This window comes from Brachyistius frenatus, unplaced genomic scaffold, assembly GCF_029030835.1.
Source record: "Brachyistius frenatus isolate BFR_SWC_R1_liver_20210118 unplaced genomic scaffold, ASM2903083v1 Contig_83, whole genome shotgun sequence".
NCBI lineage: Eukaryota > Metazoa > Chordata > Actinopteri > Embiotocidae > Brachyistius > Brachyistius frenatus.
In genome coordinates, this window is record NW_027210682.1 from 210541 (window position 1) to 234108 (window position 23568).

At 38.2% G+C, this 23568-nt stretch overlaps 2 protein-coding genes and 1 pseudogene across 3 annotated transcripts; all 3 read right to left on the minus strand.

Annotated features, from left to right (window-relative positions):
* Positions 1–254: 254 nt before the first annotated feature.
* Positions 255–5802, minus strand: LOC138627297 (arrestin domain-containing protein 3-like). Its single transcript, XM_069709540.1, has 7 exons — positions 5501–5802; positions 4860–4904; positions 4104–4164; positions 2629–2779; positions 2080–2176; positions 1744–2000; positions 255–1243 (listed from the first exon to the last, which is right to left on the minus strand). Exons 1-7 carry the CDS (start codon positions 5763–5765, stop codon positions 980–982), a joined length of 1140 nt encoding a protein of 379 aa, XP_069565641.1. The 5' UTR covers positions 5766–5802; the 3' UTR covers positions 255–979.
* A 2592-nt stretch (positions 5803–8394) lies between these two features.
* On the minus strand, positions 8395–11404 carry LOC138627299 (arrestin domain-containing protein 3-like; annotated as a pseudogene).
* A 2875-nt stretch (positions 11405–14279) lies between these two features.
* LOC138627296 (arrestin domain-containing protein 3-like) lies at positions 14280–19034 on the minus strand. 2 transcript variants are annotated; one of them, XM_069709539.1, is made up of 7 exons: positions 18563–19034; positions 18409–18478; positions 18078–18132; positions 16515–16617; positions 16131–16396; positions 15857–15950; positions 14280–15431 (listed from the first exon to the last, which is right to left on the minus strand). In XM_069709539.1, exons 1-7 carry the CDS (start codon positions 18825–18827, stop codon positions 15418–15420), a joined length of 867 nt encoding a protein of 288 aa, XP_069565640.1. In that variant the 5' UTR covers positions 18828–19034; the 3' UTR covers positions 14280–15417. The 2 variants fall into 2 exon arrangements, with proteins under 2 accessions (XP_069565640.1, XP_069565639.1); XM_069709538.1 differs by having other exon boundaries at positions 17985–18132.
* Between the last annotated feature and the right edge of the window lie 4534 nt (positions 19035–23568).

The window sequence follows — 23568 nt, forward strand, 5'->3', positions numbered from 1 at the left end:
GTCACTAAAATTTCCATTTGTGACATTTGATGTATTATATTCAAAAGGAAGTGTCAGTTAAGGTCAACTGTAAAAGTGTGGCAGCTAAAGACATAGAAGTAGGTGAAAGGTTTCACCAACTCCAACAGCAAAATCTTATTTCAGTAAATCAGTGTCGGTGCCTTGTTTTAACAGAAACATTCCCTGTTACTCTGGATAACCCAAACTTTTATATGTGAACAATATTCATGAAAACAATTTTTGTTAAGGCTGATAAAAGTAGTGAAAATAGTGCATGGTATTCACAATATTTCTGGAATGACACAATGCTATAGATTTTTTTTTTTTTTTTATAATTTGAGACCAACAAATAACATTTCATTCACTTTCAATGTAGGTAGGAACATAACTTCCAGTGGCAGAGATCTCAAATCTCATAAAAAAAAAAAAAAAAAAAAAAAAAGAAACCACAACTATTTGCTTGTCTAGACAGCAAAACTGCTGAGTGATAAAATCTTATCTCCAAATTATCTTCTGGGCTAAAGAATTAATTTTACCTATTTGAATAGAAGGGCAGCATGCCACACGGCCGAGTCTGTTCTAAAGAGACAAATCTGTAATGAGTCATTTCAACATACTTGAATGTTGACACTTTTTTTTTTTCCAAAAGCTTTGTTGAACGTTTTTTAGCGGTAGAATAAACCAGCATTATAGATAATGTTTTACATTTTCTGTGTATTAATTTGGTCACATTTTTTGTGGATACAAAATATTTCTAACACAAACATGACCAAAAAAAAAAAAAAAAAAACCAGTATGAAAAAAAAGCATACATACAGAAGCAGGTACTTCAATATCAGGCACTTCAGAAAAACATGTCAGCTATAAAATAAGTGAGAGAAAATGTAAAGGACCATAAATGACTAAATTCAACTGGAATTTAATTTTCTATCTCTTTATTTCATTTCAATAATATGTCCCAAGTATCTTCTGTGTCCCATCATTGAAATGTATTGCCAAAATCATTCAAAGGAGGGCACATGCTGTAAGCTCCATACGGGGGAGGAGGATCTGAAGGTTGAGGTGGTGCTGCTGGTTGTTGTGGTCCGTTGCTCCAGACTGGAGGGTTTGGGTTCCCAAAAGGTTCAAATCCAAAGCCAGCAGCAGCAGATGGTGGTGCAAGAGCAGGAACCTGAGAGGCTGGTAGGATGACTATTGGAAATTTGATCTCTGGGTCTGAAGCAAATTTGACATCAAGGTAGACCTGTGGAAAACATTGGCGTTATATTGCGGGATGTAGGACACAGCTTTAGCGCTGCTAAACTTGTGTTCAGAAAACAGAAATAAAGAAAGAGTATTAACAATACTCAGTATCTTATAAGCCTTCATTTTTCTGCTATATAATCAAGACAAAAAGCAACAAAAAAAACAATCATAAGGAGGCACACTTATCCTTTCTACTAACTTTTTCTAATGAAATCTGGTTAGGAAAGTATTACCAGAAACATATTTTTAGGGGATCAATTAGATTACATCTCTGTTTTATATTATACAACTTTTGGTAGATATTTTCCTTTTCCAAATTGAGTGTCTAAGAAATAAAGGGTGTTTAAATTGCAAAGCCCTTTGTGATTTTAGATAGAAAAAAAACTAACATAATCTGAGATGTTTATTAGATTAATAAGAATTGCTGCATTTGTCAAACACTTTTTGTGGAAACACATCACTCCGTGCAGTCATACACCTCGCCATGTCGCTGCTTACCCTGAGTCTGTACTCCGCTTGGATGATTTTGCAGTTGAAGATGGAGGGCTCCACATCATGGGGAATGGTGATGACCCTTGTGACTTTTTTTTCAGTAGATGAAGGGATGGGCTCTCCCACCTCTGTAAAGAGGTCTTTAGTATGGACTTGTCTCTTCCCATTTGCAAAGAAGCTGTGTTTTCTGTACACGCAGTACTTGGGCTTTATCTTACGAGATGAATTGTTCTGAATGCACGCCAAAACCTTCAAACCTTCTCCTGCAGTACAGAGCAGAAATGTCAAAACAAGCATCCATGTTAAACCAGTAAGTGTCAATATCACTTTGAGGACTCTCACCTTGGACGAAACCTGTTTTTTCAATATTTACATCCATGACTAAAGTTCCAGAGGTGAAAACTTTCATTTTCTTATCTTTAGACTCATGCTGTGGTGTCTGAAAGAAAACTAGATTCATCAATACAACACAAATACACTTAAATTACAACAGATAAAAAAAAAATAAAAAAAAACCCAACACTCAACATATTAGCTTTCATTCTGGTGTGGCAGATGTCCACCTCCAGTAGCAGGCAGCACAAAAAAGGTGGCAAACGAGCCAAATCAGCAGGTTAGATATTATCTCTCCAAGGGAGAGATTCTGTCAAACATATTAATTTCAGTCCATGACCAAAGAGTTTAGCTGGGAACACTATTTGTTTGCATTTCTAAACTTGTGTTTTGACAGGTTGAGTTTGCTCAATGCAAAAAAATGTTTTAACACATTGCTCCAGGCATGTTCATGCAGCCACAAAACAAGGACTGGATTTTGGTCAACCGATACCCCAAAGGTTTTTTTCCCACCCCCTTTTCACAACGACAGGAAAGGAGAAGTAGGCCAGTGCATACCATTAAACCAGGGATGGTGCTCAGCTCTGCTTTTGACAGAAAGTTGATCTCAGTCGAATGTTTCTTGTCAATCCTCATTGATCTGCTCAGTGTGGCTTCCAGCAAGTACACAATTTTACCGACTGCACCTTTGAAGGAGGAGGGCATATCCCTAATGCACAAGCAAAGAGGAACAGGAACATGAGCAAAGATATTTTTTTTTATATACATTGAAATAAACAACACACCTTTTTACCTTTTCCTGTTCTATCAAGATCAATAAAGTGGCAACAAAAAGTATGTTTGCCCTCTACTGTTACCTGTTTTTCTGCATTCATAAGTCATAAAATGTGATCTGATTTTCATCTGAGTCACAAGTATAGACAAACACAATGGGCCTCATTCACCAACTGTTCTTAAGAAGAACTTTCTTCTTAAATCCCACTTACGCAGTTTTCATGAAGATTCTGGCATTCCCCAATTTTTTCTTATTTGGTTTCTTGGGTAAGAACAACATCTACACACAAGAGCACTCTTAAGTACCTCAGAGTGCTGAAATGTTTGCGCCAACTAATTGGTGAATATTTTTTCTTCAATTCAACAGTTGTATGATGTTATAGTATTTCATCTACAATGATATTTGGGATTCATCGAGATGAGAACACAGTTGCGAACAAATTCCGCGGTTTAAGAACGCGTCGTGAATCTGACGTAGACTTTTTCTTAGGACATTTCTTAAGAACAAATTTAAGAAAAAACAATGTACTTAAGCCAATCCCATGTAGACTATTACAATTTTGTGTGCGTGTGTGTGTTTGAACACGCCCATTAAATATGGTGAAAATAAGGAAACCCTTGGGTTTCACAACTTGATGAACCTCTGTTGCCCTCTTTAAACAATCTGACCTGCATGCTCAGGAAGAATTTCAGATCATTCATCCTTACAGAACTTCTACAGCTCAGTCATGTTCTTAGGATGTTAGATCTCTTGAGATTGTTTCACAGTATCTGTACGCTGCTGCATCAAATTCTATAGAGTCCAAGCTAGCAGACATGTCACCTGCCATTTTCCTGTAAGATGTACTTGCATGAGCTGTATAGGCTCACAGGATGCAAAGAAGCCCCCCAAAACATGATACTCGCTCCACTGTGCCTAACAGATGTGATGATATTTTCATGTTGGTGCCCTTTTAAGGCCAAATGACTCCTGGATTGTTATGTGCTGACTCTAATTAGCTTCTGTTGAAGAGTAGAGGTTCACATACTTTTTCCAGCCAACTCTGTAAATGTCTGAATGACGTGTTCAATGTGGACAAGAACAATACAATAATTTTTTAAGACACATTTATGCAGAAATGCAGAAAATTCTAAAGGGATCATTTACTTTTTTTGCCACTCTAGTCACAAAACACAAGGCTTATCTATTATGATATTTTTGTATTATCTGTCTGTCTACTCTAACGTATTGTGAAACCATTAAATAAATTGTTCCTTACTGGTTAAGGATCTGAAAGGTGAATGGGTAGACATGGCATCCTGGGGCGACAACGCTGCTGTCTAAAAAGAAGCAACAACAAATTATAAACATATTGATAAAGAGAAAACATAAAGGAAATCAAATGTTCAGACGTGTTTTTAATTTAGAACCTTTCAGATGTAGAGGGATTTGGGTTGAGGGTATGATGCGGTGTCCTACTTGAATCAGACTTAAATGAAAGATTAAAGGCCAGAAAAATACTCAATTTTCCTCAAGCTTCTCAGACAGCAGAGAATGAATTAACTGTCTGAGGAGGCCAGGCTCTTCCACAGCTGTGGGTATATTACTAAACCCAAAAGAAGGCTTGTTGGATAAGTTGAGTTGAGTAGGTGGTCCTTCAACGTTGCCCAGGGCATATTTGTGTACATACTGCTAAAAGAATGCATTCGATATGCATCCCAGACCACAATGCATCTCAGGTTTGTCACACCTGTGTTCAGAGCTGTCCACTTGTGATCTGATCACCCGTACAAGGCGTGAACAGGCTTAGAGTCCACAACAAGCACTCGAGCCCTCAGTTCAGTAAAGCTTTGTATGATATATGATAATATAATCAATCAGACAAGCAATCAAAATCTGAAAAAAATACAACTGTTTCAAGCTATTAAGTGAAATCAAATCAAAACACTCTTTTTTTCTCTTTTTTTTTTAAATCGTGCAGTAAAAGAGCAAGTGAGCCTCACCACAGGGTGAGACAGACCTGTGAAATACGTACACGTTTCTGAACTCTGGTCTGCCAGTAGAGTTTCTGCATCATCTCCTGGAAAAGAATGGTGGCACACTGAATTTAAAACAACTATTAGCTCTGCAAGTAATGCCTTTTTTTAAACTATCGATTCATAGATTATTTTCTTGAATAATCTATTATAAATTGGCCAAAAAAACAACAAAAAAATCATTTTCACACAATTCAGATGCCTTAACCAGAGAATTTCGAGCATTTTTGCCTGGAAAATTACTCCAAGCATTTATTGACATTTAATCTTTTTTTTTTTGTCCATGCTGTATCTGATTTTATCCCTCTAAATTAGATTAGAATTGGTTATTGGGTTGTTGTTTTTATTTTATGCGTGCTCTTTCTTCCGTAAAGAGTAGCCTGCAGGCTACTAAAATGCACTGAAAATGTATTTGAAAGTTGCGTCCTGTCACAGTTTTTTCTGTGTCTGCAAAAATTCTTTCATCCTGAAGTCTAACTCCAGTTTATCTTACAAGATCTCTGTAATGAAGGCTCCGTTTAATTTCAGCAATTCACAGAGAAGCAGAAATTGACTGGTAAACTGCACTTCCTGAACAACTGCATCATTATTTCAACCTGCAGCCTTCGTACAAGCAGAGCAGAATGAAAAGCAGACTTACCTTTGAGATTTTTTTGATCTCGAATGAAGTAATGTTTGGTGCTGAAATACTTGTCTTTGGAGTGGTACACGACAGTAGTTTGACCGTATCTCTCGGTCCACAAAACTTCTGCTTTCCCCTTGAATTTAATGAAGAAGGAGTTTATTTGGCAGTCTTTGACCACTTCCAGCGTGACTCGACCAGAAACGAAGTCGCCGCTGGTAAAAGTGTTGCTCTCGTTGATGGGGTTGTAAGTGACTTCCAGGCGTTTCACGGTGGACGACATGATCCGCAGAAAACAGGGAAATATCGTGAGGAAGTTATAAAAAAAAAAAAAAAAACCCACCTATTTCTTCGGCAGTGGGTGTGTCCAAATAAGAAACCTAACATATTCGCCGGCTGAATCGCCTTCTCCCACTAAAACTACTTCATTATTCCATTCAAGTAACGCACGCATATCATTATTATACATGTTCAGACGAGTCTAATTTGTTTCTCTGTCTTTCTCGATGTCTCTAAAATGTGCTGAGTTGGGGATTGCAAAAATTTGGTCCGATCAACTTTGCGTGATACAAAAATAAAAACTCGATCTCATTACAGAAAAAAAAATTCACTTGGAGACGAAAATCACAATCGACTCACTGAGCAGCATCACAGTGGAGGATTCAATGATGTGATCCATATTTAATGTCTGGTAGCAACATTAAAGATTACTGAAGCATGTCTTTTTTTTTTTTTTTTAAATAGCCACTTCACTGACAATGGCAGTAAGGCTTTGATTCCTGACAAAGCCAGTGGTGCAAGAAGTATTCAGTTCATTGTTAAGTTAAGTAAAAGTAGCTGCCAATACAACAACGTAAAAATAGCCTACTTCATTAAATAAGCTACAAATCCTACACGAAAAATCCTATTCAAGAAAAGTAATCCCAGGTTAGTCCTAGTCCTAGGTTGTGTACATGTACACATGTCTACGGTTAGTAACCCTCATAGGCACCACCTGGGCGTGAAGGTCATGCAACATAAACATATGTTGAAGTGGCGTAATATATTATAATAATAATAATAATAATAATAACAATAACCTCAAATAACAGCCCTCTCTGCCCTTTTCATTTCAGCACCCATGTAATTCAGTGTAGCCCTGGTCCGTATCTTGTAAGCACCAACAATAATAGGCTATATAATGACAGGATAATTGATTTTCAATAAATATGACATATTTGGTTTACACGAGTGATTGTGTATATGTAACAGGGAAGTCAAACGACCACCGCCCTGGATTGCATAATGCAGTGAGGGGCTCACCCCCCCCCCCCACACACACACACTTCCTCCTCAAGTGGGTCCGTCACTGGACCAACACGTCAGAGCTGCCAAAAAAAAGAAAAAGAAGAAGAAAAAGCAATGTAAAAAGTATAATATTCGCATAGAATATACTGGAGATGTGTTACGGTAGTGACATGGCTACAACTATTCCTATTGGCTGAGGAGCTATGCTTAATTGTGATTGGTCCAGAGTGACACGTTAGGTTGTCTATGCAGATACAGTGTGAGTGAAGTTCCTGCTAAACTCACAAATGTAGGCCTATTCAAAATGACGTTAATAATGTCCGTGTCAGGCTAAAGGTAAACGTCAGCTGCACTGCTCCTGTGATAACAAAGAGTCCAGCCGCCTCATGAGGAGGAGGAGGAGGAGGAGGAGGCGGAGGGAGTCTGGACGCAGAGGGATCCAAAGAGGAGACATGACAACGTCCCAGGTGATAACAGAGCTAGAGGTCTGAAACCACTGTGTAGCCCCCCCCCCCCCCACACACACACACACACACACACTGATCAACCATGGCATTAAACCCACAGCAACCCAGCAATAAATCATCTCTTCATAAGCATTATAATGTTCAGTTATTCAATCTGATTAAGAGAGGGATGGATGTATATTATCGTTATATAGGTGGATAATGATCTTCATTTGAGGGGAAAATTGAGGCTGGTCCAGAATGATGTTACCAGTTTGATCCCAATCCTACCTAATCTACTCTGTCCTGTTCTGGTGAATTCAGATGAAGAGGCCATCAAAGTTGGTGAAACTTACATAAGCTCACTGTCCTATCTGACTATTTACAACCAGCATATGACTCATTCAGATTTCACTTTCCAAGAGGAAAGGAAAAACACACGTTGACTGTTCAGGCTCAGAGTTGGAAACATTGTGTGAAATTATTTTGGTTCATCTTGGTTTGAAATTAATTCATAAATGAAACATTTTATAGTTGTAATGAATGGGAGTAGTTTATAGATACACAGGGGTGCTGTTGCTCCTGTTTGTTCTTTTCCTTCAAGGTACTGACTTTCATATAGCAGGTTGCAAAGCTTATATTGCATATTTAGAAATCCCCTTGCTACAAATTTATTGTTTCATTGGTCATGTATGTCATCTGTTGTCAGACTGATAAAAAGAAACCCACATGGAAGGGGTGAAAACATTTTCTCTGTGGCATGTGGTCTCTGGAAAAAAATCATATTCCATCAGAAACAAGCATAGCCAAAGACAATTTTAATGACTTAATTTAGAATATTTTAGTAGGCACAGTGAGATCAAATGAAGAAAGTAATTTCCTCGCAATCATCCCAGTAATACAACGGGAGCTGATTAATGACACAAAGCTGACTCTTAGCTATTCTCTAGTTCTGAGTTATTTTTAAAACTACACAAGATTCAGCCCTACAAATCTTATTTTAACTTGACACAGACAACTGGAATACTGAATTTGCTGTTCAAATTCTTGTTACAACTGATTACAGACCCAGTTTATCATCCCAGTGAATCATTGAGTGTTATAGTTGTCTGGTTTAGCCCTTAAAACAATCATTTCCCTTCATTCCTACTCTTCTGATAATTGCTCGAAACATTTTAGAACAGAGAAATCTTTGTCGTGTCCACATTCTTGCCATTTTCCAAGGTAATGGGCAAATACTTGTTTAATACTTAATCGTGGTAGCTCGTATTGTAGAGATATATAGTGGATTAAAAAGGAGCCCGGTGCCCTCCAAGTTTGTATGTAAGCTTCTAGGACTTGCTATCAGCCAAGGAGGGGTACATCCCATACGTCCAATAGGGCGGTGGTGGACCAGAGGGACCAGAGGCTGTTGGGTTTTGTAGGAAGTTGGTCATTCCTGGCATTCCAGAGTTTGTAAATGCTTCATATCCAAAGGCAGGAGGATAGGCAGACGACAGCTGATCATCAGGCCCGTCTAAAGCGGGCAGGATGATTATGGGAAACTTGATCTCTGGGTCTGAAGCATACTTGACATCCAGATAGACCTGTGGTGGAGAAAATGGTCAGTGATTATTATCTTGATCATGCAGGCTTGTTGATGAAGAGACACAGAAACATGCTGGTGACATATGTTTGGAAAGAGATACCCACCCTGAGTCTGTACTCTGCTTTGATGATGTTGCAATTTAAGATGGACACACATGTGGTGGGAGGGATGGTGATGATCCTGGTGACGGTCTGTCCTGCAGAAGGCGGGATGGCTTTGCTCACCTCTTTCAGAATGTCCTTTGTTTCAACTTTCCTCTTCCCCTTTGCAAAGTAACTGTACTTCTTATACAAACAGTACTTGGGCCTGATGTCACGAGAGGATTTGTTCTGAATGGAAGCCACAACCTTGATGCCTTCCCCTGGAAAACCGAGCATTCCTCAGTACATAAGTCTGACTCTCTGATCGACACCACCACACCAGTGATAGCAATAATCTTGTACAGCATGCAAAATATGGAACTTTTAAGCTGTGCATATCAGTAATACAAAACTACAGTTTACAACTGCATTACTTGTAGACAGATGACAAATATCCTTTATTAAATTAATTTAAAGCTTAAACATACATGCATGTCAGAATGCAGTCATATGCTTTGTATTGTTGCAGCACAAGTAGAGAAGTGTTGCAAAGTCCACATACTGACTCAGTAATTTCTGTTTGTACAATAATATCTATTTAAACTTTTCTAACATTTGCTTACTTTAGCCGCCAAAGGCTGCTGGTCATACAAGACCAAGTAAAGTTGTCACAGCGAAGAAAAACCTGAGCGTACTGATTGGTGTAAAGCTGCACTTTAATGCCTAGAATTAAACTTTTTACCTTTGACCTTTTATCTGTGTTTGAGTTTAAAGCCCGACAGTGATTTTTAAATTACATTTTGACATTGTTTGGTGTTTATTAAAGGGGCAACCTTTTATTTAGAACATATCGCTGACGTGACTATTTCTACGTCTTATCTTTAGACTATAAAAAATTTCCATGAGCAAAGGGACTTTGAGCTGTACATGATTAAACTGAGAGAAGATAGTCTATGGAGTGAATATATGATTCAATCATTGTTAGATTACAGAGTCCAAAATTACCTTGGTGGAAGCCTGTTTGTGCAATATTTACATCCATGGCCACTGCTCCTGAGTTAAAGAACTTCATCTTCTTATCAATGGCACTGTGCTGCGGAGTCTGACAGGAAAATAACGAATTTGTTACAGACAGTGTTCATTCTCATTACTGCAGCAGTGTCTAAGTCAGCAAACATCTCGCACATCTGTTTGAGTGTGTGTCGTAAGTTAGGTTGTAAGGGTACCCTCAGCGCTGGATCACTGTTTCCTTTGTGGATGAGAGCGAACTGTGCTTTAACTTTGCTGTCTATCCTCATCGACCTGCTCAGATTTGCCTCCAGTGTGTACAGGACCTTTCCATGTGAGCCTTTGAAGGAGGATGGCAGCTCTCTAAGAAGTGACAACACAATGTGCAAAACAGACTGTATGGGTGACAGGATATTTTTCAGAGGATGAAGAACAAAATTGATTGTGTTCATGCTCAAAACCAGTGGTCAAAATATAATAACTTTTGATTAGGGTAAATGTTTTAGGGTAAACTCACTGTGCTGGGATCTGAAAGGTGAATGGGTAGACATGGCAGCCCTGACCGATCATATTATTGCCTGAAAAGGAAGAAAAACGTTACTTCATGTGGCTTTAACCCCTGATTATTGGAGGGTTTGTAAATCACTAGCGCTTATACTACTTTTGTCAGCATTGTTAATAATTTAAGTCGTAAAATTATTTGATTAATTAGTGTTTGCTTAATTGCCCTGAAGAAAAAGTGAAGGATCAAAAAGACAAAATTAGAAAAAAAAATGGTAGCAGGGTGAATGGGTCAAAATCACATATACACCTCATTAAAATTTGGTCTTAGATCCGTCAGGGTTTCGATTTATAACTGTTAAATGTTCAAGTCCAAAAAAATATTACAGATACAGAATAAAGTTTTAAAAGTTGAAATGCTGATGATGGGATTTAATCTTCCTGTATATTCTTAAACCCGACCAGGGAAAACAAAAAAATGACCAAAAAAGGGCTTCACTTAATATTGGATAAAAAAAACTATTTTATGGAAAAATGTATCCAAATTTGATGAGAAAGAAGAAGTGCAACAGAGATTTTCTTAAACAAAAAAGGAAGGTACAAAAAGAAGAAATGTTACAGTGTTGTTAGAGGTGATATTTGACACTAAAGAAAAAAGTGAAAAGAACTTTTCACAGCATATTGATAAAATATAATATACAATAAATTCTGTTTTCAACAGGTTTCTTAAATAAATGGCATAAGCAGCTCACTTACCATGGCCCACCTGAATGACAAATTGCTTGATACTGAAGTATTTGTCTTTGTTATGGTAGGTTACGAACGTTTGTCCATAATTTTCAGTCCATTGGACTTCCGCTTTTCCCTTCAGCTTTACCAAGAGTGATTCTATTTTGCAGTCTTTTAACAATTCTAGTGTAATTTGTCCCGTGAGACAGTCCCCACTGGTGAAAATATCCCTTTTGTTTATGGGATTGTATCCCACCGAAAAGCTCTTAACATTATTTGTCATAGCTGCCGGTACAAGAAGTGTCAGGTGAGATGATGAGGACAGAGGTTTTGTATGTTTGAAGGTGTGTCCATACATGCGGATAGACATTGACTTTGGTAATGATTAAACCACAGGACCAGGTGGCGGTAAACAATGTACCGCTGGCTGTAAGGATGCAAAATGGTTTGGGGAGAGAAAATGTAGAATGTAAATAGAGTCGTATATGCATGTTTACTACATAAATCAGTGCAGTGGTGAAACAATGCAGATTACTAATTGAGCTCATTCTTACTGTGTGCAGGTGCAAATTTACTGGCATGCTGGTATGCTACCACCTCGTGTGGGTGTGTCTAAAAGCTGTTAAACACATCGAAGGTAAGTAAGTTAAACACATTACTGGAAATAATACTTCAGCAAAGTGCATCTGTACACCTGGTGTGTCTAAAGGTGAGGGCAACATGCATGAAAGTGCTATAGTGTTAGCAAAAAAAAAACATTGGCTAGTGTATGAATATTTATTTATTTGTAAGCATTTCTCTATATAATAATAATCTATTATGCAACATAGTTAGTTGCTCATGTTTACAAAAAAGGTAAATCAAATCATTTAAGTAATTAATAATAAACGTCATTTTAATACCATATTATGTGAATGCCCTCAACACATAGAAGTGACTATTGTAGTCCAAAAAACAATTTAACACTACTTAACCATAGGTTGGGAGATATCATACTGTGGTTCATGTCTTGAAAACAGTTGCGGGTCTGTGGGTTAATCAGTTGTTAATGTTGGGTTAACAGTCCAGGACTCACCTCACACAACTGCTAATGGCTTAATTACTTCTTTTTTTAAAATTTGTTTTATCTTTGACAGAGATATCTTGCTGCTTGCTGGGGTTGATGTAATCCTATGTTGCATTCAGGTTCAGTATTGTGAAATGTGTGATTATGGTACACAGTGTTTGGCACTGGTTTGACAGGACTTTGGCTTTTATCCAAAAAGGGTGTTACCAACAAAAACACAGACAGAGTGACTTGGTAAAGTTGGACACATTAGACTAATACAGGAAGTTATATTTTTGTTGGACGTTATTGTGTTTTTATTTTGGAAACCCTACTAACTACGGTCCACTTTCTTTAGCCTGTTTTTGTTGGAGCACACATGAAAATGCAGTGAAAGAGCAGCTGTCAATTACCTTGTTAGGCTGTACCAAGTAGTCAGGGCAGAGGGGGATTTAGTTAAGTTTAGCTTTGACTTGGTTCTACCTTTGTTTATAACGTATTTAGTTTGATGTTATGTTGGAAGGTTATCTTGAAAATGTTCGGCTCCCAAAGATTCAATGATTTTCTGTAGGGTGTCAGAGAGAAGCGGTCAGCCTATCACCTTTTTGTAAAAGTCTGCTGAACCAGAAAGTCCTCCAACCTCCTCCTGTTTTGTGACTGTCTGCAAACTTTTTGTACTTTCACATGTAAATAAAATCGTGGTGGGACTGATACTGTGCATTTTATTCACCACTGTATGCAGTTTAGCTGTGCTGGCTTTCTTACTGCAGGTCAGGTTCCCTCTGCACTGATGCCCCCTATAGGAAACAGATGGACTGTACTTGAAACCCACACAGTTCCAAAAAAAGTCTGCATAGCATATGACGGCTATGGGGGGTGACAGCAGAAAGAAAGCAGCAAAAGAAAAAGCTGAGTCTTTACTGAAGGGTTGAGAAAAGTTCCCCTTAAATAATGTTATTTCAAATGGACATAAATCAGCTTTCAGCCAGCCAGATGACAATAAACTGTTCATGATGTAATCCCACACCCTTAAGCCCAGCAACAGCTGAAGCTATCATGCCTATTAACTGGGTGTCAAAGTGTTAAGTCACTCTGGATAAAATTGCAGTTCAGTATGTTATTAACATTTTTATTTTCATGCAGCTGCAATATGAAAGGAGCAGCTCAGATGATGTTAATTCTGATTTGAAACAAATAATGAAAATGTAAACAAAAGTTTCTTGAAAGATTAGATGTGCAGAGCTCCTCTCAACTATTGTCAACCATTAAAAAAAAGCCATCTAACTTTAGGGAATATTAACATAACAGCTCTGTTTAAGTGAGTGCACTGAATAACAAAGTAGAGGCAACCTTCCTCCAGGAAATTAAGCTGATGATGATCGCAGTGATACATAATTAGGCTTAAAAGATTTGATTTAGTTTGCTGTATTTGCAATGTTTTCCCTGCTGAAGGGAGCAAAAAGTAATTTAGTGCATCATATTGAATCAGTTCTTCTGAGCATCTAGCTGTCGATTTACTTTACTTACAAAGGAAGAGATAGCACGATATAATTAACTGCAGACGTGGAAGAAGTATTCAGATCCTTTACTTAAGTAAAAGCACCAATATAGCAGAGCAGAAATATTGCTGATAAATGAGGTTGTTTTGGAAATTTGCCTTTAGGACACTATATATGTTCTGTCACACCAATGTTGAAGACAAGTTTAGTGATTTAGAGCCTTTCCTCTCAGAGCTCCAACAATTACTGTAAGATATTGTTTCTGGAAATAGTTTAACTGACTGCAGTGCCTCATAAGCCTTTTCTGTTTTGTTAAACTTAGTGCCTGTAAAATAATTGCATGTGTCTCGTATGAAAGAATTGTTTGTTTGCTGGCTGGCTATATGGGCACCATTTATTATCAGTGACATGCTATGACAACATGTTGCAGATATCAGGGTCAAGGCCAGGCCATTTGTTGGACTATTTTATAAGCTATGAGATATTAAGCTGTTCATCTTGACATATATGTGCAAAGCTACAGAATGCATACTAAACACAATTATCTATGCCACCGTAAATTGATCGTTTTAACATAGTCCTTTTAATGTTTTTTCAAAAATCAGTCAGTACTACCAGGTGCATATATAATCTTTATTGTTGATAGATAATAGCAGTCTTATTTTCACTGTTTAGTGACAGCTTGTCCTGAGTCGATACATACAAATAAAATGTAAAGGGTTGGTCAGCAGGGGTCATCATACTGACTGTATCAAGGGCTCTATATTTGTATTGTTTCAAGAACCAGACCGCACCTGTGACACACACAAGGGTTTGCGCAAGGTTCAATTTTAAGATAGTGGAACCACACTGTGGAGTTAAATTTAGATAACAATATTCAATGATGTATATTTCCATCACTTGATTAAAGTCAACAATATAATCATGCTGTTTTTTTCAGTGGTTCTGGATAACCAAAGCAATATTGTCTGAATTCTGTCACAACACGCTCCCGCAAATCTTTCAAAATAAAAGCCTTGTTAAGAAATGAAGGGTTTCTGTCAAATTAAACGCTAGAAAGCATTTAATTTGAAATTGATACAATAACTTTTGAGTTTGTATCAACGTGCCATGCATTAACATTAAGAGGACAAACGGGAGGAGATCAAAACAATCTTTTTGTTGATGGCGTGAATTAATCAATAATACCTGAGATGTCAATATGACAACTTTGACCATTCCATTTGGTTTTATTGGAATGATATACGCTTTAGAAATGTTTGGACAATAAAGTGCTTACATTTTTTTTTAAATAAATTTCAACTGGATCAAAAGATCAGTGACCATTTAATTTCCTCACTTGGAGAAAAAAGTGGCGGAACAACATACTGGTGAGCTCTGGCGCACTTTTGCACCACTTCACCTATGACTGCACCAAAAGCTGCTATAAAGTGGTTCAAAGCTTCAGAAAGCTTATTTTACCAATGCAACACTGTAGAAGTTTGTGTTCATGTCATGTCGGAGGGAACGCAGTATTGGGAAAGACATGTTTACATGTTTGCAGCTTTCACGTTTTTTTCAGGTCATCTGATGGACTGTATGTCTGTGAAGATTCTCAATCATCTATGTCACGATATGTCTCTGTGCTTTCCGAAGACAACTAGCCTGCTTGAGGTTCCTAAAGACGTTTCACATCTCGCCATCTGAGAGGTCAAGATGGTAGCGGCAAGTCATCTTTTGCTGCTGCTGCTTCTTATTACCGGGGGATCTCTCTTAATCAGTGTACACTAAAAGAAACAGAAATAAGAAATGCACAAACGTTAGCTGCATGTCTTTGTATAATGTAATACAACCGAGTTTGCCAAAAACCCTGCTGATTGCGACAGGAGTGTAACTCAAACAAAGTGTAGTAACATTTGGCTGGTTATAGTGCAGAATGGATGTGTGCATATTAAAAGTACTATGCTTCAATATAGCACTTTACTGAACATAACTAAATTACGGTATTATAAATACCGTAATTTCAAATACTTTTGTTTTTTAATTTCCAAACACAAAATCTGCTTTGAGATGTAAACATTTGAAATGCCAGTGGTCAACTCCAGACAGAAATAAAGGAAGAGTCTCCCAGTGGCGAGTCACTCCTGTACATAAAAATATTCTGTCATTTCACAATTATTTTACATTGGTTACTGTTCACAAATCTACTCACAAACTGTCGGAGGTTGAGGGAAGACAGGCTCATCACACAGGATGATGGGAAACAGCACAGTCAGATCAGGGTGAGCTATTACGCTGAGGTTCACCTAAAGGAAACACAAAAATAAACTTTCATTCATTCATTATGAGGCTGTATCAAAGAAAGAGACAACAATCCAAATCTATCCAAGTGAGTTGTTTGCCCCTTTAACAGCTGAGTCACACACAAATAAATAACTTCTTCCAACATCTTAAAGCTTTGTGCAGAGTCTGTCCCTCGTACCAACCTCAATCATGTATTCATTGACCAGGATGCTGCAATTCGATATGGTGAGCGCCGACGCAGCGGGAATAGTGAGCCTGATCTCACTGTGCACATCAGAGGTGTGAGCGCGGACAGGCTCTCCAGTTGTTGACGCCAAGTGTCTGTATCCTATCCTCTGGTGGACCTTGTTGTGGGTGTAGTAGATCTGTTTCTGTTGCAGCTTCACCTTTGGAGTAGCTGTTTTCGATGAAGCATTACTAAACTCACAAATTACTTTTGCCATTTCACCTAGTGGAAGAACAGGCGCAGTGTTTGGGTGTGGTTATTTTTTTTAATTACATTTTCCAAGCTTCACTATCATGCCTGTTTCATTGTATGGACGGATAGAGATGGATGGATACCATACCTGGGAGAAAGGCTTTCTTCTCTACACTGACTGTCATGGTGATAGGACCCGAGGAACACCACAGGCAGCACAGTGTCATGCTGTTTGAGCCTGAGAGGGGAGCCTGCAGAAAAAAAAAACCTCGGTGACACACAATTCACATGATGATATTTGAAATTCAGTTTGTTTATTCCTTATCAAATAAGAATGTATGAAATCGGCTCAACGATGGAGGCGTTTACTTTAGTAGTGTGAAAGTGGTTTGCTTTCAAGAGATCAGACATTTAACAAACCACAGTAATGTGCTAGTTAAAGCCACGTTATGTTTACGCTAACATATAAAACCATAACACTTCTTTTGTTGCCCCCTATAGATGTGTACTATTATACAAATCATTAGAGTATTCAAGTACTATACTGTACTGCAGAAATCTAATTTTTTTTTTTTTTTTTTTTTGTCTTATGAGATTTTTTTCTGTGGTTGTTTCAGTTTCCTTTGTGCATTAGGTGATGGCACAACAAAGTAAAAACCCACACAAAAATCCAGCAATGCATTTGTCTGGACCGTCATTTTTCCATTGTGAATCGTACTTAATCAGAAGCTCTGCGTGATTAGCGTGTATGGAGTCACACTTTTGTGTGCACTGGTCTGCGTAACTTTAAGTGAAAATATGTCTGAGAATATGCACCACATAAACTGTAATGAGGGCCCTTCAGGTTAATCGTAAGGATCAGTCGTGTTACTTATTCCGTAGTTAATGTGTTCAGTCATATCATTACAAATGTGGAGGTGCAGAACTTCTTCACAACAGACATTTAAACATGCGAGTGCAGGAAAACCACCGGTGTGGTTATTGTTGTACACGGTGGCTGTGTTCCAAATGGTGTTCTTCCCTTAGTACACTACTGTTACATGTTAGGACTCTTACTCGTGCGGTCATTGAACTTCGACAAGGTTGTGTGGTCTCAAACCGCACAGTGCCCTTTTGCACTGACCGGAAATAGCTGCAGCATGTGAATGCATCACCCGCCAACATATCTGCCGGCTTTTATTATTTCACCAAGAAATGAACATTTTCTCGCCCTCTGTTTAACGCATAAAATAAACACACTGATAGCATTTGTTCAACAGCAGTATAGTGGTACTTAGTAAAAAAAATTAACTTTTGTTGTGGTGTTCTGCGTCGGTGGTCCCTCCCTTCTCGCTACGTAGCCAAGGCGGCAACCATTTTTGTACCGTTTTTAGTGCGCAATCTAGGTAACTTTAGTGCCCTGCATGTTCCCATACTTGACAGACAGAATAGTGAGTTTTAGTAGGTAAGTACGGCATTTGGAGCACAGCCGTTGTCTCACTGAAAAGGCTTCCTGGCGAACTATATGCAGTGATAAACTGTAAACACTGCAACAGGGAGCAAGAAGAACGTGGAGGTTAAAAGGGGCCCAACAGCCCCAGCACTCCCCGACAGGTTCATGAGGACATGCATGACTCACCCGCAGCTCTGGCTGGTTGACATCAATGTGGTTTACAAAGTTCAACTCTGTCTCAAAGTTCTTTGACATATGCCAGGGTCTGTTGATGCTTACTGTCAAGCTGTACACTATTTGTCCATGAATCCCCTTAAAGGAAGATGGGAAGTCTCTGCATTGATTTAAAAAAAAAAAAAATAGGTAAATAATGTGATGCAACCTGGAAACAAAAAAAACACACACAGAAAACAGATGAAGATTCGACAAGTTTAGATTTTAAAGGGAAACTGTCCATTAGTATCTAAAGACTCCGGGACTACATGGTAGAAAACAGTAATGTATGTCTGAAAAGAGGCATACTTTTGCTTCTCTAAATGTATTATCACCAGTTCCCATCAACAACAGACACAAAATCATGACAACCGGAAATGGAAGTGCTCATACACACCCCTGTGGGATCTGACAGGTAAACGGATACAGATGCGTCCCAGGCTGAAGTTTTGTTGCCTTTCCGACCGCTGCAAGGGAAAGACAATGTCAGTAAAGTTTTAATGAACGCTGTCTGTGCAAATGTGGCCAGTGCGTCCAAACGGAGTTCATACCACCGTTTTCTTGCACAATAGCAGCTTTCAAATCGAAGAAGTCCAGTTTCGCCGAGTAGTGTTTTCTCCTCCGTTTTCCTCCCCCTCCCTGAGACCAATGGATATTTGCCTTTCCTGTCAGCGCCATCGATATTGACGTGATCTTCGTCTCCTTTGTGAGGTCGAAGGAGATGTGTCCGGCAATGATGTCGCCACTGGAGAAACTATTTCTCGCATTTGACGTGTTAAAATTGACCTTGAAATTCTTGAACGTTGACTCAAACATCGCTAAACAAAACAAAAACAAAAATGGAGTGGAATTAATAAAAACAAGTCTAAAAAGACAATCTTGTAAAAAAGAAATTAAATACAATAAGTACAAGTTTGATACGAAGTTTAAAAAGTTTGCGGTCTAATAGTCCATGTGGTTAATACAAAGTGTCTGGTAATCAAAGCCGCGCCGAAGATAACAAACATCAACGAAGACGACTGATCAGACTGCGCAGGCGCAGAGCGCTCGTGGAGCCTATCCCTAGAGTGAGGTGGAGTCAAGATTCTGGTCGGACTGTATGGTAAACCCAGCTGTCATGCTTCTTTACGTCTAGTCGTCAGTCCTGTCAGATCTAAAGTTAAAAACTACGAAAATAGTCTGTTTTCTATACTTCTTACTACGAATCACTCAGCACTGCTATGTGTCCATTTAGTAACAAAAAGTTGTAATTGGCATGCGATGGGACACAACGTGGTTTTTAGTCATGCAAATATATGTAACCATTTAACGCGTGGTAAAATGTTAACATCAACAGAGTGAGGATCGATTTTTTTTCAATTGGCCCCAATGGTTTTAAATTTAGTTTGTTTGTCAACAAACGAAAACTTTTTACTTTGACTTTTTAGCTCTTGCTCTTCCCCAATTCTGACAAAATACAATCCACTTTTGACCGGGGTTTTCCCTTCCATGGTGAAGCACCTGATGTGTTTTTTTTACAACACTTAAGGCAGTAAAACTTTGTTTTGGTGATTCATATTTTCACAGCAGACAGTGCATTTTTAAATAAATATTGTTACGATAATTGTACAAAATTAAGTCAAAATGCACCCGTTTTTAGCCTAACCCCCACTGCTATGACAGCACCTATAAGTCCTACAGAAACCCTTTCTGATTTAATTATGTTGCTTTGTTGGTGCTGTTCTTTTTAATCACATGTATGATTTGAGAAGTTGACATTATGATTGTCACTGTAGTTTACAGTTATTTTATTTTATTCTCTTGTAAATGTTGTCTGAGTAGAGTTATATTACATTAAAGATACTTTACAAATTTCTTTTTGCCGATAAGAATTATATAGACATTTTTTCAGATGGCATTTTCGTGATAAACTCGTGACTTTTAGTATGTAACAACTCAACAGAGCCCTGGAATGTGCTCTGCAGGCATGTGGTGAAAAGAATGAACAGGGTTTGTTTCCAGCCTATTTTTCTCATTTTATGTGATAAAAAAAAAACCTAATCATGTTGTTCTGGCCAGAGGCTAGAGCCCAATGGTTTTCTCATAATCGGAATTATTTTCTAGTTGATAATCATTATCACGGGAAGACAGATTGTATCCCACAACAGAAAATTTGTAAGACATATAGTAGCATCATTGTTGTCGAATGACTATACTTTCTCTAAACGATTAGTCAAATGTTAGCTTTTGGAAATCAAAGTCCTGATTCCGGTGTAGACAATTCCCAAACCTTCCATTATGCTGAGGTTACTGCCTTAAAAGCAACAGCTTGAAGGAATTGTCCCTCATTATTAGATTTCTCTCATCTCCTGTGAGTGAAAGAAAACCTTGTGGCCCTGTTCAGACCAGACATCAACATTCGTCCTGGGTTATCTAATCAAAAATCAACAACTCAGAGTTTGTGAATTCATACCTCGCATTATCATGCGTCTCTACATGTGTCTGGAGTGACCATTTATCAGATCTCACTTCCTTCTCACTATCTGTAAATAAATACATCCCATAAATAAACATCTGAACACATACAGAAATGTAAGGAGAGACGAGTACAAGCAACAGACATCTAACAAATTGAGACATCCTTGCTCTTTTCAGCTTCATTTTAATGCCAATGATAAATTTAATATGTACTTCAAATTTATAAATGTCTGAAAACTCAAGTTTGTAATTCACAACCTGAACCGTCGCTCAACACGGTCATGTTGGTTCAGACCCAGATTATTCAATTATTGAGACAGAGATTAAAGCCACCTATTACAGCTACAGAAGGACACAGTTTGCCGTTCCAAACAGGTTTAAAGGATGAGGATGACGCCTGTCCTCGTTATTGTGACTCTCCTCAAGCAATAAATATTTATGTTAAACACATCAGATGGTCCTCTGAGGCGTTTTCCAGAAGAGTAACTAGCTCCACAATTTTTTTCATTTCGTAGGCTATGTCTGCGTCCGCCAATGAGCCAGGACATTAAAGTTTCATTTGCTTTTGAAAATAGTGAGTTTTCATTTTGTTGCTGCAAGTTCCATAATCAAAATTCAACTTATTTACATGTAAAAGCAGGGAAACATAAATCGCAGAGATTTAAATCTTGACGATAAAACAAAACATACCAGGGCTAAGTGAGAAAATTGGGGATTTATTTGTAATTTGGTTGAACTAAACTGACCTTTTAGCAAGCTGTAATCCGTATACCACTAGATGGCACTACATACCTAAAACGCTCACTTTCACACAGTGTAAACAATGACCAGAGATCATACTGACAACATTCCAGTTGTCAGTACAAACCCAAATGTCAAATTTACTTGATGTGCAAATCAATTATCTCAGAACTACTCTTTTAATAAGCTGCACAGTAGTGTTCTCAACATAAAGATGTCTAATGCTTTAATAACAAGTGTTTTACCTCCCCTTTGATAGGTTTATAGTACACAATACAGCGATAAAATGCTGATAACGACCCATTAAAACTGACAGCACAAGGCATTTAAAAACTCCCAGCACAAGTTAACTTGGCCACAGATCTTTTTATGCCTGCTGGCTTGCCCTATACTTGAGAAAGCATTAAACCTGTCAACGGTCTCTTTTAATTGTTTTTGAGAGTTGTGAGTCGCAAGCTACTGTAGAAATTACTTTTGAGAGTTTTTGCGATGTCTGGAAGCCACGCATTACTTACTGTAAGAGACTTGCCTGTCTGCCGTGTATGTTGAAACATATTTAACTCAGACCGCCATCACAGAATGGGATTCAACTACTAAACAAATCAGATCAGTTCTCACAATATCCACAGTCAATAAAACAGTGCTGGCACTGTACACTTTAGCAGGAGTTTTACTTTATTACAGAATTTAAGAAGGTGTTGAGGAACTTTTTCCATTACACCCACTACCAACTTATAATACCAAGTTTTTAATACTATGTTTTATGGTTTATATTCCATTAGCTAGGTGCTTATGGGTGGGTCAGAGTCTCGGTGTTGCACTTCAACACCATTTTAAAACAGGAAGAGCTGAAAAGCAGAAGTCGCTGCAATCAACAACCTTTAATCATGTTGGTTATTTGAGCCACTCAAAGACTTAACATTCAGGCTTATAAACAGTGGAAAAAATGTATTGTTGCAGTGGAGACACAAAACCTGTGCAAAGCTGCTCTCACATGAAATCAAAATCCAAGCTACGGCAGGGCAACTCCTGTGTTAGGAATTCATTTAACACAAAAGTTGAACTAAGATAGCACGTAAAGCTCAGGAGACCTTGAATGAATTAAAGCAGAATACAAAATATAAAACATGTGCATGTCAATAAATTGTGTGATAAGAAAAAAAAATCCTCTTGCCTTTTTACACCTTCAGCCTCTTTAACTCAAAATCCTTCACTTAGTGTCATAGAGTGACAGGATTTCAACAAGTCCTGCTGTGAATCTTTGTTGTGCTGAGAGTACATTAGCTTCTAGGAGCTAATGTGTTTTCTTAGGTAGTACAGTTCTATGAGAGTCAGCTGGCTGCAGTAAACGTGGAAGTCTGATGTAGATTAGGGCACAGTCTGCTATCAGGTCTTAGCAAAATGATCTGCTGATGTGGATCTAGATGTTGGACATGAACCTGTGTGTGTATTGGTCGACTGAACTAATAGGCTTTGACTTTAGCTGTCTCTGATAAGGGCACCTATCAGGTTTAGTTGAGCTCATGGTGACTTGACTTTCCCTGCCAACTCGGTAAATCAACCACACGATGCCTGCACACACATATACACACACATCTATTTGTCCATCCATCTCTTTATCTCTGAGATATCAAATCACATTGTTTATTAGGTCATCCAGACAGCGGTGGCTGGTATTAGTCAACTGGTTTGTGCAACATTAACAATGATCCTCTATACGCGTCCATATTTCATGTTAACTTAAACTAAGTGATTTCTTCTTTTCCTGTTAGATTTCAGTCCTTTTAATCACTCCTCACTCTTTGTGTAGTGATTCAATTTTGATACCCAGTTATAACCCCTTTGTTTATTGTTCAAGAAGAGAGTAGACATTTCAGTGAGTCAGATGTAAATCCAAAGTGAAGTAAAAGAACCCAGAGGATAAGCTGCGTTATTGATCTGTAGTTTCTACACACCGCCTCTCTCCTCTTGTTAATCCACAGGGTCAGCTCTAATGACATTGAGGAGCTCCTCTGGCAGTCAGCACTGCTGCCATTTGCAATTTAGATGGAGGGAAAGGACAAGAGGAGGAAGAGGTGTTGTATGAGAGTGTAAACGAGGAAAGAAAGTGAAGAAGAGGGGGAAAGGGAGGAGAGGTCTGAAAGGAGTGACAGGGAACGGGGGTAAAAAGAGAGAAGCTGCAGGAGGATGGATGCACTGCAGGAAAAATATTTAGGGGAGCGAAGAAAATATAGAAGGTGGATTTCAACTTCAACTTTTTTCATGTCAATCCACTATGTGACATACAGACATACATATGGATCGAAAAAAAAAAAAAAAACGTTTCTCACATTCCCACTGTGTGCAAATGAAAAGACAA